Source organism: Pelmatolapia mariae, linkage group LG5 (assembly GCF_036321145.2).
Source record: "Pelmatolapia mariae isolate MD_Pm_ZW linkage group LG5, Pm_UMD_F_2, whole genome shotgun sequence".
NCBI lineage: Eukaryota > Metazoa > Chordata > Actinopteri > Cichliformes > Cichlidae > Pelmatolapia > Pelmatolapia mariae.
In genome coordinates this window covers 5,735,363-5,753,187 of record NC_086231.1, presented here as the reverse complement: position 1 = coordinate 5,753,187, position 17,825 = coordinate 5,735,363, and the positions used below count along the sequence as shown (strand labels likewise).

The 17,825-nt window shown below is 38.8% G+C and overlaps 1 protein-coding gene across 2 annotated transcripts in view; it reads right to left on the bottom strand.

Moving 5' to 3' along the window:
- Positions 1-1,004: 1,004 nt before the first annotated feature.
- Positions 1,005-17,825, bottom strand: part of LOC134627399 (guanine nucleotide-binding protein G(s) subunit alpha-like) — a 38,234-nt gene continuing 21,413 nt past the window's right edge. The window contains exons 6-12 of one of the 2 annotated variants that reach the window (XM_063473440.1): positions 8,997-9,051; positions 7,646-7,719; positions 7,468-7,526; positions 7,102-7,222; positions 6,065-6,195; positions 5,170-5,258; positions 1,005-4,563 (exon numbers count right to left, since the gene is read on the bottom strand). In XM_063473440.1, coding sequence (XP_063329510.1) covers positions 4,417-4,563; positions 5,170-5,258; positions 6,065-6,195; positions 7,102-7,222; positions 7,468-7,526; positions 7,646-7,719; positions 8,997-9,051 — 676 coding nt within the window. In that variant the 3' untranslated portion in view covers positions 1,005-4,416. The remainder of the gene's footprint in view (positions 4,564-5,169; positions 5,259-6,064; positions 6,196-7,101; positions 7,223-7,467; positions 7,527-7,645; positions 7,720-8,996; positions 9,052-17,825) is intronic. The other variant, XM_063473441.1, reaches the window with a different exon arrangement.

Sequence of the window (17,825 nt, the reverse complement as noted above, 5' to 3'; positions counted from 1 at the left end):
CAGTTTGGAAACAAAGTTAGTTTGGACATGTGCTGAGGAGGGATAGTGGACAGAGTCAAGAAGGACATGCAGAGGAAAGTTGGGGTGAGAGCCAGAGGCAGATGATCTGCTGTGGCATAACAGTTTCTATGCGCTATACGGCATCTGTAGCTCTCCAGAAGACTGGTAACATGTCCTGGGTGTACCCCACCTGGCCCCATGACAGAAGTGGAAATGGATGGATGGAGTTATATATATTTATATTTGTCTCGCCATATAAAGAGGTCAAAGTAACCGTAGCCTAACCTTAAGTATGAACAACTTGCAAAATCATGGAGGAATCTGAGCTACCAGCTTCACCATATAATCTTACAGTGAAACAGGGTGTGCAATTTGCAAGGCTGTTACATTTACATCCCTAATACTTTCCCATCACACTGTTAATCATAAAATTTGTGGCAGTTTGGATGTCTGAATGTAAAAATCTTGTGTTATTATTCACTGCTCTAAGATGTACAACATACAGGAAAAATTGACTTATGGAAACTAGCAAATATTGTAGAAACTCAATTACAAAATATAATTTTTTTTTCTTGTAAAATCCCCACTCGTATGTGACTTTGGCAAAAATGTAAATATAAAAAGCGAAAAAAAGAGTATCAAAACTAACCTTACACTCTGTTGCCAGTTTATGAGGTATACCTTGGTAAAAGCAATACAGTCCATGGACCTGGAAACCAACGTCCCAAACTAAAGAAGGGACATTGGTTTCCAGGCCTACAGAAAATCCATTAAATGTGGCGCTCCTCAAGGCTCCATATTAGGTCCTCTTTTATTCCCTTTTCTCTCGTTACATGTTACTCTTTGGCTACATCTCTCAAAAAGAGAATATTTATTATTGCCAACATGTGGATCTGCCATGCTGCCGCATTAGTCGATAATGCCATGAAACATTTGACTTATGCTGTATGAAGAAAATCTTTGACTTTTTGGGATGATCTCAAATCACAGATTTAATTTATTTATCATTTGCTTTTAAAGCCCTCCATGGATCAGCCAGCACCACAATATAGAACAATAGTACTAATACCATACTGTGGCTCTAGGTCACTGAGGTCCTCCTCCAAACTTCTTTCAGACCCCAGCTCTTGACTAAGAACCAAAGTTGACAAGACTTTGCGGGGCTCATCCAAAAAGCGGCAATCATTTCTCGAGACTCACCTTTTAGTCAAGACTGAGGTGCCTCGTAGTTTCTGTCAAGTCCATTGTGAACATGCTGCTCTTTCAGTTGTTCTATATTTTCCTATTTGGAGAATTGATTTTCTTTTAATAATTTTTACCTTGAGTTTTTTTTTAAATTAAAATTACTTCTACTACTAGTCTGAAAAACAGAAAATATCCACTGAGCAGAGGTGCTCTGCATAATAGCCAGTCTGCTTCAAGTTGATAGCAAGGCAAGACAGGTAAGACGATAACCCAAATAACTCATTACAACAAAGGTATGCAAAAAAATGTTACGTCTTGATGAGTCTTGTTTTCTGCAGACGTCAGACGCTGGGTTAAACAACATGAGAGCACGGATAAATCCTGCCGTGTGTGAGTGTCTTGAGGCTGCTGGTGGTCTAATTGTGTGGGGCCATTTTTTGGCACACTCTTGGCCCTTTAGTACCAAACTTTAAACAGCAAGTATTGTTGCTGACCATATCCATTCCACTTGAACCATCTCCTTTATATAAAGCACAATTTCACAAAATTTGAATAATCTCAAACTAGTTTCTTCAATGTGTTTAAAATATTGACTGTACTCAAATGGCCTCCACAGCCACCAGATTTCAACCCAACAGAGGACTTTTAGGATGTGGTGGAATGAGAAATTTGCATCATGGATGTGCAGCAACTGTGTGATTTTTGTCATATGACTATAAACTGAAATCTCTGAGGAATCTTTTTCCAGCACCTTCTTCATGAAGAATTAAGACAGTTCTGAAGCCAAAGGAGGTCCAACCCAGTACTAGCAAGATGTTCTTAATATAGTGGCTGGTAAGTGTATATGTGACTTTGTTTTTATTTTTTAATTTGTTAAGCACTCTTTGTTCTTTCTCTATATGAATAAAACATGATATACTCTGAACAGCAGTCCACCACTTGTGGTAAAAAAAAAGAAAATAAGGTTAATAAAATATGAACCCCCCCTAATCATTAAAGACTGGATTCACTGCATGGCTGAGGTGTTAGACAGTGACAGCTTCAGCTCGTGTAATGTTGATCTAATATACCGATTTCTAAGAACAAACCAAAGACTAAAACAACCGTTTCCTCTTGTTTGAGCAAAAAGAATTTGGTTTATGTAGAAACAAGCAATGTTTTGCAACTGGATATTTCCCTCCTCTCCAAAAGAGTTAAAGCTAAAAATAAAAAAAAGAGAAATGAACACCCACCCCGCTGCACCCAGAATTGCCACCACCTGAAAATATTTGCAGGTTACGGACAGAAAGCAAAGGAAACCCGGGCAACAGCTCACAAGGGTGATGGGGAGGTAAGTGTACAGTACATATATATAAAATATAAAATCTGACATATTTTATATATATATTAAATTGTGTTAGGATTCAGTATCGTTCACTACACAGCATTAAAGTGGTGTGTCTTATTATCTTTTTTCCTTCATTTTTCTTTTTTCCAACACTATCATATAAACCAGAGGAGAGTCAAAGCAAAACAAATGAATCAACGAACAAACAAATGTGGGAATAAAATGGAAACTAAGCAACAGACGAAAGGCCTCCGCCCCGATCCGATGCCCGTTCCCCGTCCCCCTCCACCCCACAACCACCCTCCCCAGTGGGAGGGGTGAGCTAGCCCGGACGAGGTGGGACAGACCCGTCCAGCTGTACAGCGCAGTGAAACATAACTTACATATTAGCTCATTTTTACACGTACAGTCGTGATCAAGGCACAGGGATCTTCTACAAGTTTTTTTTTTTCAATAAAGTTGTACAAAATAATACATTTTACAGTCTGTACAAGAATAATAGTCCAGCAGTAAAATAAAGACAGACGTACTTAAAGCCAGGAAGGGAGGAGGTGGGAATGGGAGAAGTGAGAGAACAAGACGAAAGGTAAAGGGTGTGGAGGTGGGTCATAGTGTGGACAAGGAGGCCTGTGAGTGCATGTGCACGGGTGTGTGTGTTAGTGTGTCCGTGTGTGCTCCCAGGTCAGAATGTCGCATCCAGCCCCGACAAGTCGTTTCTTCAACTTCGTACGTTCCTTTTGCGTCGTCATGGTTTCCTTGTTAAATAAAAATTCCACATATTCAATAGTTGTCAAATAGCAGCAGGAGCAAAGGGGGCGAGGATGTATATATTTTATATATATATGTGTGTGTGTGTGTGTGTGTCTGTTGGAGGTTTAAATGGTGCACAAAGGCAGATCTCACACACACAGTGTACACCAACACACAACATGGGGTAAAAACTAACAAAAACTTAAAAGTTGAATTGCGTTATTACAGGAATATATAATATTTATATTTATATATTTATATATATATATACATATTTATATACACACATATATAAATATCTATATATATAGCTTGGATTTTTTGCACTGCATGAAGTTCACTGGTATGCATGAGTTTATGCATTGTATGATATTCATCTTGTTTATTTATTTTTCTTTTTTTCTGTTGTTGTTGTTTTCTGCATCCCTCCTTGGTTGGATTCTTGAAGAGCCGTGTGGTCTTCTGTTAGAGTCACGCTCACGTCCGCAGGCAGCCATTAGTCAATTAGTCCATCTGTCCATCCCTGGGCACAAAACAGCCCTCCTCTGTATCATTTTGCCACCCTCGCTGTCCGCCGGTCTCTTCCTTCGTGTTCAGCACTAGGTGAATAAACTCGTCCCTCTCAGAAGGCATTATTCAATTTAGCCTCTGCCGACTTTTGAAAGCAGTAGAACTTGACTTTTGAAAGGCTCTGTGAGAGTGTATGCGTCTTACTGCGGTATTAAAACCTATCTGAAGTCGTCTCTCATATCTGTGTGTGTTTGTGTACCTGTGAGCATATGTGTTCATTTAACTGAGAGAGAGCTAAAAGGAGAGTTCGCCTACACTCAGGGATTCCAGTCCTGACCCTCTTTCCTGGGTCAAAGTGTGGCTGAGTACAGCAGTCAGTCCAGGCTGATAGTTGATGATGTGGTGTATCTGTAACAACGTTTCCTTTGTTTTGAAAAGAGTCTTTCCGCTGTTCAGTTTTTCTGCAGTTGTGTTTATCGGGAGAAGCTGTATCGGAGTGGAGGGGAGGGCAAGGCGCTCAGTTGCTTGCTCAGATGTTAGGTGAAGTTGGTGGAAGTGGATGAGTGATTGGCTAACTGGTCGGGAGGGGGTGTTTAGCTAGGTATGATGATAGGTAGTTAAGTAGGATTGGACGCCGCTGCCAATCACAAGAGCTCGTACTGCCGTAGGTGCATCCTCTGTATGATGTCGCGACAGTCATTGAAGACGCGGCGGATGTTTTCTGTGTCGACCGCACAGGTGAAGTGGGGATAACAGTAATGCCGCCCGTCTCCGCTGGCTGTGCTGATCCTCTGAGAAAAGAGACACACAAAGACTAGTTGGTACTGATGATGCCCGCAGTGTAACGCTGATCTAAACTTGTCTACCACTTTTTATTATATAGAAGGGAGTATCTGTATATTATCGTTTCTATATTATCATGTATTTTTTAAATGTAACTATTGAGCTGTCATACATTCCTAATATCCAAAGTTAAAAAAAACAACAACTAATGGGCGAAAATCAGAGAACACTTATATATGCAGTATACTCATTAAAATCTAATTATTCTAACACCAAACTGAGGGAGAACTTTTTTCCAGTGCCAGGTATTATACTCACCCTCTGATACACATGGATAGTTTGTGTACTCTGGTGTAGTGACAAAATCTACATCTCTGGGACATAAGCGGTCCATCAAATGCTCAAAAACACTGAAACTATGTTCAGCTCCTTCAGCAGTGCCAGAGTAGAGAGACTGAGTGGAGTTCAAGCCAATTTGGAAACCACATCCCATGTAAATCAGCCTCTAAAGGAATTTTGTCAGGAATATAACTCAAACCTCATATTAGTCTTTTATGTCATATAAAGAAAAGAAAAAAGGGAAACTAAAGTCAAACAGGCAAAACAGGTTTTACCTCTTTGACTTTTGTACACACCAGAAATTCATCCCGTATGAAGTACTTTGCCCTGGTAACACGGGGATCTTCACCTGGCTCCGGTATTGCTGTTGGAAGAAGAAATCTGGTCACATTCGAGTCACCTTCACGCTGCAGCATTAAATAGTCACACGGTGCAGCACTGTTACCGCAGAATAAACCACATTAGAGTTAAACTGGTAAAAATGGCCAATACTTTACTTGATCTCAGGACCGTAACTACTGATTCTCACTGAGCGTGAGGAGAAAAACCTCAGCATGTTTACATATTAACATGTCAGTGCACTGCGGGCGTTAGCATGTGTGACATTTCGATGAAGCACTCCTCAGAACTCAAACTAACCAAGAGCTCCAGCCGTGAAGTCACACGGACACACGATCTAACTGGATAACAGGAGGCAGAGCCTTCAGCTATCAGGCTGCTTTGCTGTGGAACCAGCTCCCAGGGAGGACTGTATTAGGTGATCATGAACCATCCCTTTGTTATTCTGGCTTTGAATCTGGTCGGTTTATATGCAACAACTGCACATCATAAAGTGTACTCTCCAGTTTTTTTGTTCATGCCGTAGCCACGCTCCCGTTTTTTTGTCATCTCTGGATTGTTTCCCCTCTTTGAGTCTCGGTCTGCTGGTGGTCTCTCTGGAGTGCTTGCTCATAGTGAACTTTTGGATAATACAGCTTCTCCCTCTGATGTTGTACGCTCTCTAACTTGTTCCTTGAGATGAAAGTTGTTAACAGGAGCTATATAAATATTATTGTATTAAAGTGGACAGTTCTGGGGATGTTATTGTGTATCATCAGGGATAATGTTTGGGGGGGAAAAAAAGACTGACAGCAAGATGAAGATGAGCAGATCTAAGAGCGCCAGCCTTACCATCATCAGGCGTAGTGTAGCGTGCAAACTCTGGGAAATACTCCTCAATTTTAGATTTTCCTGCCAAAACCTTCTCAGCAAGCAGGTCCTGTTTGTTCAGGAAGAGGATTACAGAAATGGTCCGTAGCCACCTGCGGAGGGAAGTGAGCAAGTTCAGACCAAGGTTAGTTTCAGACCCAAAACATGTCGCAGCTCTGTTGCTGCAGAGTCACTGTTTTTCCAAGTAGAAATTACATTTTAATAGACTTTGGCTGGAGAACACGGGAATAATTTACTCTCTGGAGTTCTGGGTTAAAAAGGTCTTAGAGCTTCTGCCATAAACAGCCCATATGGAGTCAAATGCGGACATGGTGTCTGCTCAGAGCTTTGTCCCTCTACATATACACCCTGAATCAGAAATTTCACATTTTCTTGATTTTCAGAAGAATTCTTTTAGTGCATCGTTCACGTAAACGTATCGAGTGCTTTGTTTAAATTTACTGTACTTATCTCTGAAAAGAAATGACTTCTCTTACCAAACTAGCAACAGCAGCATCCCCTCAGATGACCAACCTTCCCAGCTTGATTTGTGTTTTCATTTGCACAGCTAACAGAAAGCTCACATCATGTCTCATGTTCTTTTGATCCTATTTTATCTTTATTTTTTCCCCCGTATTTCCCTGCTGTGTGGAAGATGGCTTGTAACTAGGCATTCCTCTCAACTTGTTAAGATTTTTTAAAATATCCCATCAGACAAGTCAAAGTTTTTTTGTTGTATTGTATTGTTGTATATGACTTTCTTTTAGCCCAAACAATGGAAAACTACCAGTCACAGTAATCACATACTTCGCTCTTAAGTTGCTCTTATGTCTGGAAAGCATCTTCTATATAAAGGGAGCTAGAAAGGGACCAAAGTGTCACAGCACTTAGTTTCTTTTAGAGTCTTTTTAGCAACATTTCTTGGCTTTTATGACTCCCATTTGTCTCCTCACCTTCAAACAAAAAAAGACAAAAACAGAAAAGAAAAAAATGTGTCCAAAGAAAAATTTGTCTCTGACCTGTTGTTCCAAATGTTCTTGAAAAGATTGAGGGCTTCCTGTAGTCTGTTAGTCTGATTATCTTCTCTGATCACCATGTTGTAGCTGCTACTCGCCACCACAAAGATGATAGCTGTCACATCTGCGGCACACACAACACAGAGCAGGATTAATAAAACCACTATGAATAAAAATACCCAAAAACTCTAGATACACAACCTTGTTCTCAACTTGGACTTTAAATGAATGCACATGCTTCAATCCAGTTACGAATTCCGGAACACTACATATATATCTGCTTTAGTAACTTTATAAACCCAATGACATGAAAAATAGCAGCAAAGTGAGTGTTAGATACTTCATAAATAATTCAGGATCATCTCCTACCATTAAAACACTGGATCCACTTTCGCCGTTCATCCCTCTGACCTCCAACGTCGAACATACTGAGAGACAGAAGAAGTTTTATATTTACACTTTTAAAACAGTATTAATCCTTTTATTTGACTTTTTTACTTTCGCTCTATCGCACACATCGTGATAAATAAACATTGAGGTTGCTCACTGGAAATTAACTTTGTCTATTTGAAATCTTGTCTCGAAGATCCCAGATGTCAGTACTCTGCATCTTAGCAGGTCCTGAAAAAAAAAAGAGAAGTAGGAGGGATAAAGGAAGCACAAGTGGACAATGAAGCATAAAATGGCAGTAAATGGGCAAGAAGTCGACTTTTGCGAGGAAATAAAACAAATAAAGATAACTGACGCGTGCGTCTTGAAAGTCCATCTAGGGAACAGCATTTAAACTTAAATGCCGTGATGTGTGGCACAGTTCATATTATGCACTTATCCGTATTGATACACATTATAAATAAAATAATTTTAAAAAGAAGCTGTGCATATAGTCCATTTTCAATAAGACATACTGAATAATAACACCTAATAATGAATAGTGTTTGTAGATGAGTTGATTTTTTGTAAAAACAGGTCAAAAACAATCAAATTCAAAGTTTTATCTGGCTATCTAAATCAAATAAAAGCAGATAAAATGCACACTCATTTTACTTTTAATTTTTCTATATTCACTTTCCATTTCCCACGGCACTGTTCTTACTCGCTTCTACGCCAATTACGGCTGATTGTACATAAAAATCTAGAAAGTATTCACCAACTATGATTTTAAAAACTGTCACAAATGTGGTAATTATAATTTTCTGCAAACACAACGACACACATTTTCTATATGCAAACATGCCCTGTGCACGGCTCTGCTGCCTAATTACAATGCCGTCGTGAAGGTCTCTTCATGCTTTCCACGTCCACACGGGTCGTTGGGACGTGAACTTCACCATCTGCACACGCTCGTTTCACGTATGATATGATGTGTACTGCAGTTCACATCCTTTGCCTGGTTCCGGCTACACAGTTAAACACACTCACACTTTTTACTTCTTCTCGAGTTTCCCCAAGATTAAACTTTGACACGTCACAGAAGGGAAGGCACAGGTGCCTCCAAATAATATTCACAGAGCATGAGTGTGTCATGATGGGAACCTGAAAATCAGGAATTGTTCTTCTGCTTACAGGTTGTTATTGCAATATTATTTGAGTTTGATGAATAAATGCAAATGTCTGGCAGGCTTTGCTCTGGTGGTTCATCACCTTCAATCCTGTTTGTGTTATTACAGTGAACTAAAACTCAAAAAATTAAAGCTACAAGAGAAAAAAACATTTTGATTAACTGGAATAGAAAAACTACTCTCCATTTTCGTTTTTTGTTAATTTGAACATTATAGAATATACTAAACACTGGTGAACAATTTTAAACAATAAAATAACAGAATATAATTGAAACTTACAAAACTAAATAAAAATGATAAAAACTGTTATAACTTGTGTTTGAGTGCTGACTGCCTCACCTGATCGGTGGGTGTGTAGTCATTCTGCCTGACCACATCAATCCGGTCTAGGAAGCTGCAAAGACAACACAAAAGCAGTTAAATCTCAGCTGGAACTGTATAGAATATATATATATATATATATATATATATATATATATATATATATATATATATTACAATAAAACTAATGTATTGCTTACTTTCACAGTAAATCAGTCCATTTTAACTAACCACAGTAATCTTCAAAATAAAACCTACTGAACTGTAAATGCAACTTAAAATCCTCCTTAACTCACCAACCTATCAGACTGGAAGAGTTTGGCTTTAAAAACGCACACAAACACAGGCCGAGCGCTGCTGCCGAGCACAGCAGTGAGAGCTCGGGAAACATGGAGGATATGAGTCCCTGAATGGCCACGAGGGGGCGAGTGTTTGAATTCGCAGCGAGATCAGAGGCAGCCAGTCTGAGTCACCGGCAGCCGTTTGCTCTGTCAGACTGAAGAAGCCTCGTCAATGGAGCTGCTGTAGTAGTACTTGCACAGAAGGAGAAGTGTGTGTGTGTGTGTGTGTGTGTGTGTGTGTGTGTGTGCGTGGGTGGGTATGCAGGCCTACAGCGCGTTCATAATTTGAAGAGCGCCTACCCAAATGCATGTTAATGGTCTGTGTGAACGGGTGTCTGCTTTCAAGGTGTGTGAGGCAGCCTGACGACTCTTTCGGAGTTGTCTGGACCACAGACACTTTTACACGAGTACCAGTCGTGTACATGCACACCAGGATTAATATGATCGCCTAAATTTTACACAGGAAAAAAACAACAACAACTTCCCTATCATCTCCCTTCGAGCCTCTGCACATGCATGTAAATAAAATGAAGGTGGAAAATTAAACTTCCAAGCTGTCCAGACAGGACTTTCAGATGTAAAGAGGTAAACATTATCAAAGAAGAGTTGCTCAGCTGTGGCATGGAAAGAGGAGTGAGCTGAATTCAGGCCAGTTATACCGAAAGGAATTTGGTGATTATCTTTAAGCAGCAGTGTCGCACTCGCCTGCACTGATCGAGCACAAGTGCTGCAGTTTTCCTACAGAAATTGAGCAGAAAACTTCACAATCGCAGCTTTAATATCATGCAAATGTTTCAATCACGGATTCTGCTCTCAAACTTAAACATTTGCATATTAAACTTTAGCCCTTCCTCGTGTGTGTTACCATGTTATATTAAACAACAAGATCTCAAGTAAATACTGAATGGACCTGAAATGCAGTACAAATAATTACAGGGGTCTCCAACAGATATAGCTTGAAATGCAATGGGAGTCTTTCTGCAGAAAGAAACTTGAAAATTACCTCCATACAAATTGTTAAAATAAAACACCAAATAGGTTAAATGTACTTTATTGTACCTTATTGTACTTTAACCTTAATGTACTTTAATGTACCTTATTCTGATGCATTTCTACTTCACAAAATTCCTGAACAATATTTAAATATTAAAGCTTTCCCCTGAGGAGCATGCTTTAAGCAGGAATGAGGGTTATAGTGCGGTAGTGTTAAAGTGTAGCCACACAGTTAATGCTTGCTAATTTTTTTAAAAATTAACAGACATGGCTTTGATGTGTTAAAGCACTGCTTGCAACTTCATCTAACCAATTTTATTTTAAATCTCTGCAAAGCTTCACCAACCAAAACTGCTTTAAGTAATCCCTGACTGCTTGTTACAGAGTAGTTGCTAACATACTGCGTTCCCACTCTGTTCCTCGGCCCGCCCGGCTGTCTGCTTTGAATAATTGTCTACGCTCTATTCTTACAACTAGCAAGGCAAGACGCTGGCCTGCAGCCGCCTCTCAGAGAACAGGTATGCAGCCCCCTCTGAGATAACTAGGAATGTTGCGGGCAGGGGTGAAATGTGACAGAAGGGCTGCAGGTAACACACTGAGAGGAACAGGGGGCTGCGTCTGCAGGCGCTACAGTGCTGGACAAACGGACAAAAAGACCCCTGAGCCAGGAAGGAGAGGGAGGAGAAAGGGTTCGCAGAAACAAAGAGCGGGCCATGCACATTTCTCTGCACAAATGCGCACTGACACAAATATTCATGTAAAACACACAGAAAGACCATTAGGCAGTCAGCCGGTCTGGTACCAGCCGCTCTCTGCAGGGGCCAAGTGGCTCAGGTGCTCCCACACCTCAGCACCTTTGAGTCAAACTTCAGCCCATAACATAACATTATTAGTGAGCACCTCAACAACAAAACTTTCATTTTGGGTGAAGGTGAAAGCTACAGCTCTAATGATGAGAGTTAACATGCCTGCCCCCAACATCTGCTGAGGCCAAAATCTTGTTTATCTACAGCTCCGGTCTGAGGCATCAACACGCCCAGGACAAACACACTGCTCAATTTTTAGCACTTCTCCCTATTAATAGGAGAAGTGCCAATAATAACCATGCCTACTAAGCTGAACTAAATAATAGTGGCTGCCCCAGTAACAGAGAGGTCTGCGGTGTTATGTATATCCACAGGGTTATTCTGGGGTAGCAGACAGGGTGACTTAAACTCTGGAAATATACACAGGTCACTTGTCTGGTGGCTAAAAATGACCCAGTATTTACAAGAAAAGCTAAAATTCAATCTTCTGTTTTCTTCGGGTTTCTTTTCTTTTCTTTTTTTTTGCAGATACAATAAATGTAGGCCAGGATTGTGGAAAAATGAAAGAAAAAAAAATACTCTAGCATTTACATATTTTTAAAATGTCATATTTACTTCAATTCTTTATTTGGATTCATTGTTTTATTGCCACACAAACAACCCTGAGGGATATTTAAATATGCTTGTTCAAATTTATAAAATAAAAATCACAAATCAATTATATTTTAAAAAATATACTTTTTTTTTTTTTTTAAAGTTCAATTTTCAAATTTCTTCTATATTATTGCTACAATAATTAAAGCCTATTCCAGGATTGGACTGCTATGAAAACACCTTTTAACTGGATCCGCTTTGCACGTGTAATTTTGAACATGATGAAGTTGAAATTGTTTTAAATTATTGTTTTTGTTTTTTTTGTTTTTTTTCATGTGTTGGAAAAAAAAAAACAACTTAACAGCAGCAGCACACTGTCCCAACAAAGCTGACAACACTCCCATAATGCATTTATCTTGTAAAAGTGGCAGTATTAGAACAAAGGATTACTCAGATTATGAGCTTTCATACGTCCTCATCTCTACTCAGTATTAGATTACTCTGACACACAACTGTGTCGTCCGGCCTGCAACCTTACAGCTGGTAAGGATAAAACAGAAACAGATCAAACGTAACAGGACAGAGCAGGTTTTTATGTTTTTAGGGAGCCAAATTTTCAGATCATAGTACTTTAATTTTAAATTACCTTCTTATGAGAAACAGTTATGAAATGTCTCTTAAAAAAAAAAAAAAAAGCCAGTATTTGATCAAAGAACACGTTAACTGTGTTAACAGTTTAATAGTACCAGAGTAATTATTAAAGTATTTTAACCTGTATCAGGGTTTGTAGTATAACAAGATACAAACGCACAACATCTGGAAAACTTTGCCGCACCGCGTCCGAGCAGCTCCGCTGTGTGACAACACACACGCAGACACACACAAATCAGCGAGCAGGATTGCGTCCCTAAAAAGCGCCTCTTTCCACATCTCAAATCTATTCATGTCCAAGCAAGTTTTCAAAAGTTCAACCACCATGTCTTTACACAAAAGTAAAAAATGAAGACGCTCAAAAACCTTTACAAATACAGAAAATGCACATTCCTGTCACACTGAGAAGCTGATTAACAGTAAAACTGTAAAACAGTAAAACTGTGAAAACAAATTAAAAGAGAATTAAAAGTTTACAAAAAAAGGATACATTTTAAAATTGTAAATTTAAGTATTAAATCCTTAAATATAGTTTAGTGTCAATGTTACTGACAATAATTTGGCCATTTATTAACACTTAAGTTTGTTTTTTCAGATATTTTAAAAAAATGTAGTTTAGTATTTCTTTATGTTAACAGGGCTTTAAATTGTGTCTTTATTGTTGCTGCAAATCTCACTGCAGACACTCAAATTTGTCACTTCAGGCGCCTGAAATCAATCTCAGCTGCACGAGAGAAAACTGAAGCCATACAAGCCTCCAAAGCACCGAGCCCAAAAAATAAATACAAAAAACCCCAACAAAAAATGGTCTCGGTGCTTCCTCAAGGTGGAGGTAATAGGTAGGTGGAGGGAGGGGGACGGTGCAAGATTTGAGGGGGTTACCGCTTCTTTGTACATTAGCGCTTCACACTGCGACGAGCTGACCAAACCGAAGGCTTCGCCAGCCGATCCTTAATCAAACACACACCACATCCAGAGAGAGAGGGAGAGAGAGAGGGAAGAAAGAGAGAGAAGGCTATGTCTGACATTACAGAGCTGCTCCAAAAATAGCTCCCTGGCGCCCTGGCCTCCAGCTTGGTTGTCATGGTGACAGAACCACAGGCGCTATAAATAGACAATCGGCTCCAAATCTTGTGCTGCTGGAGAGAGGCCAGAGAGAGGGAGAGACAGACAGAGAGAGGAGAGGGAAAAGAAGGGAAGAAAGGCAGAAGAAGAAGAAGGGGACAGAGAGGCAGAGAGGAATGGAGCGAGCAACAAAGAGACAGAGAGAAAGAAATTCAGGGAATGGAGTGGGTTAGAGGCAACAGAGGGAAAAGTGCGCGAGAGAAGAAAAGGACAAAAAAAGAAGGAAGACAATTAAAGAACTAACACACGAGGAAAACAGAGAAAAGTGAACAGATTATAAGAGTAGGAAAGGTAGGAGGAGACGAGAACAGAGTGAAAGAGAAAGACAAAAAGAGAACGAAAGAGAAGAATCAAAGATTAACTAAAAAAACTGAATAGGAAAGTGAAACATTAATAAAAGAATGGAAAGTTTAGAGGAAAAAAAAGAAAATAAAGAGAAAACTAAAAGGAGAGCATAAAAACGTTAAAGAAACTGACAAAGATGGGAAAGAAACGTGACAAAAAATGAAATTAATTGATGAACAAATGATCAGAAATCAAAGAATGAAAGAAAGCAACAAATAAACAAACAAGAGCATGAAGAAAACTTTTTAAAGCGAGACAAAGCCCAGAGAAAAGTCACGAAGAAACCTTAAACGAGGCATAAAAATGAAGAAAACCCCCCCAAAGGACCAGAAAGGAAAATACAAATCCCGTACAGTAAAGTAAAAAAGAATACAAAACTGAATGAAAGAAAGGCAATGACAAGAAGAAAAATAAAGGAAAAGTAACAAAGTAAACACGGGACTTCTAAACAGCATTCAGAAAAATCACAAGACGGCGAGATTACAGCAGCAGCAGCAAAGTTTCCCAAAGCCGCCCGTCTCCGAACACATCTACACGTTTAACATCTGCAGCTTGCACACACCTGGAAATTTCATTTAAACATCTTCAGGATAACACACAGTGACTCTGCCACCCCATCAAAAATCAGTTCGTCTTTGCCCCCATCCCTCATCTCCCCTCCCTCCTCCTTCAGGATGAGTCAGAGACTCAATCTCAGCCATTTTCTGTCCCTGCACAAACACCGCCACACATCACGGAGAGACAGAGAGAGGCGAGAGCAGAGGAAGGACAGGGGGGAGAGAAGAGGAGGATGAGGGTGCCAAAGAAGTACTTTAGGGGGACTCTGGCACATTATCGCTGGGACAACATTTCAAAGAATCCACAGTTAATAAACACGGTGGTAACTCTCGGCCGGTATCACGGCCAGGCGGCACAAATGGGCACAAACACCAAAGTAACGTCTCTGAGTGACTTCTCCTACAGTTACAAACACCCCCAATTTAAAAAAAGAGACTCCTAACATTTGAGAAGAAGAAAACCAAACAAATCTATGGCATGGCTCTGTTTATATTATTTTATGCAAAATCCTGATGTTATTTTGCATTATAGATGGCACAACTAATTTTTAACAAAGTAATAGAAAATTACTTTTCCCCCCAAATACATTATTACTTTATCCACTTTAATATATGAACAAATGGAACATTAGGATTTCATTAGGGCTCATGTTTAAGATTCTATGTATTTTTTTTTGTTAATAAAGTGTTGCATATGGAAGGAATGCTTCATAAAATAATGCATAAAAAAGTCTGTTTTGCAAGAGTCCTTCAAAATAAAAGCCTGTAAAAATAAAACACCTTCTCACTCCCAGCTTCAGGTCAGGTACTCCTCGTCATATTTTAACACAACGGGTACCTCTATACTGTCATTTAAAAATAAAAAAGCCCACTACGCAGTCAGACAATAAGGAAACAGGAGACCTAAACAATATACAACATCAATATCGTTCTGGTTCAAGAGACTAAATGATCTAATTTATCCAATTTTACGTTGTTCCGTGTTTACTAAGCCACATACCAGGAGCTGTGCACCGGCTACTATACCAGCAACTTGTCCTTGTCTGATTACAGCAGTTTTTTTTTTGTTTTTTTTTACTTGACCTCAAACTGGTAAAGTGTGTCGACATGGCTGAAAAGCTCAAACAATTATGCTTGCCTTACATGCTTGTGCATATCCTGGAGAAAGGTTCACGCTCTGCATAAAATCATTTTTATCAATCATTTAAAAAAAAGAAATAAAAGTCAGTCTGACAGCTTCAGCAAATGCTTAAAAAACATTTTCTTTCAAATTAGCTTTCATTTATATTTTTCACAGATTGAGAATAAAAGCAGCTACGTAATGTGTTCTCGTGAACTCAATTAATGTTATTTCACTTATTATCCGTTTCCTGACAGCTCCACTCCACACTGAAGGTGTGTGTAAGAAGGTGAGACAGGAAGAAAGAGGGTAGGTAAAGAAGAATGACGGTGTAAATGACAGCAGGGTCAGACAGATGAAACAAGACCCCTGCGGATGAATTACATGAATAATGTACTTATTTTTGGATGTACAGTTTGTTACATGTTACAAAGTCAGGGAAGCAAATGTTTAAGTTCAGGCTGATGTTGCCTTAAAGTTAAAAGAATGATCTCCAGTCATTTTTTTTTACCTCTCGGTGTGAGGAACAGAGCTTACAGGAAAACAATCTTCATATGAGCAGCAATGATCATAAACGAACACAAAATGATTCATGGTATTTTCAAAAAATCCACAAAAGGTGAAGACTGTGTAAAGCTTACAAAGAACATGTGCTAAAGTATGTACAGCTTTGTTCACTGTTTCCAAATATGCAGTCGTCTCCAATTGGTCAGCAACATCTCATTATTGGCTTAGTTTTCCAAAACTTCCTTTTGGCCACATGTTTGCATTATTTCTTTGTCTTTAGGCCACAAGTACAAGCGTCTTTCTACTTCTCATTTGAAGGAAGGGCTGCTTTTTAGAGATGGAGGAGTGATGCCTCTGCAGACAAAAAGCAAGCTGCCACTTAGCTTAGAAGCATATCTGTCTCTGTCCAAAGATGAAATCTGCTTACCACCCACACTAAAGTCTTACAAAACATGGAAAAAAGGTGTAACCTTTAGATGTTTCACTGAGACGACAAGAAGCTACAACTAAGGACATAACTTAAAAACAGTTAGTTGATCCTCCAATAAGCCATAATAATATCAAAAATAAAAATAAAATAAAAGAGGTGTATTATAAATAAATATTTGAAAAAATATGTGCAAGACTCGACATATTTAAAATCAGGTACTTATTCAACAATTAATTGTGATTTCTCTTAATTTGGTAAATTAATGAGGAAAAATCCTGAAATTTACAGAGGTTTAGGTAAAAAAATAAAATCTCAAGAAAAATGCGTGAAATTTATGATATTATTGAAAAAGTTTGGAAATATTTTTGAGCAATATGGCAGTATTTTCAAAAGATTAGCCATGCTTCACTTTTTACAATTGCATGTTGTCATACAATAAATACCACGTAAATAAAATAAACCACACAAATATTTAACTCTCTCAGAGTTAACAAGTATCTAACACTAAAATAAGTCTCTCTTTTTAATCCCTCTCTTTTTTATGGCATCTTGTTGAATGTCCTGTAGCCACAGAGCCTCCTCCACACTGCCATACTACCTGGCCAGATTACCCAGCATGCCCTTAGGGAAACAAATAAAGCAAACCTTATATAACCTAAAGTTTATAAAATTGGGAACAGCAGTCAGATACGTTTCAACTTGATCTTTGATCCAATTAAACCTTTCTTAAAATAATAATATAATTTGCGCTCACCATACTGAAGCTTTGGACAGGTGATATTCCCCTTTCACAGAGGTTTTTAAAAATGTTTTACATTTCTTATGATGATAAGAAATGTAAGGGTTATTATAAAATAAACACTTATTGCTAACCCCAACTGCAAAAAAGACTATATTTGAATAGTCCATCTTATATTAGGAATGATGCTGCATGCCATTTGAAGTGGAAAGTCAGAATTCCACTGGATTTTCAGCTCAAACGCCCCCTCCAGTTGGACTTCCCACTCGGAAAGTCAGCGAAGTCACACCAACTCTAACTTTGGAATCCAACATGGCAGCAGCAGTAAAACTGTAGAAAGTGCAGTCTGTACTACCACTGTTGTGTATTTGTGACTCGCCAAATAAGGCATACAAAACCTCCAACGTCCCACTTTGAAATGATGTGGAAGCTTGGCAAAAATAAAAGCAACTTTTTTCTTTTAAACATCTGTTTCTTATAAATTTGTGTCTTAAATCTCAATGAATTCCTCTGGATATATGTACCATTTTTGTCTTGCAAATTTTACCACTGCAAGCCTGGATATTTGCAAGGTTAGGAATATTATATAAATAATATAAGAAACTTGGAATAATACCCCTGGCTGTACTATGCCCATAG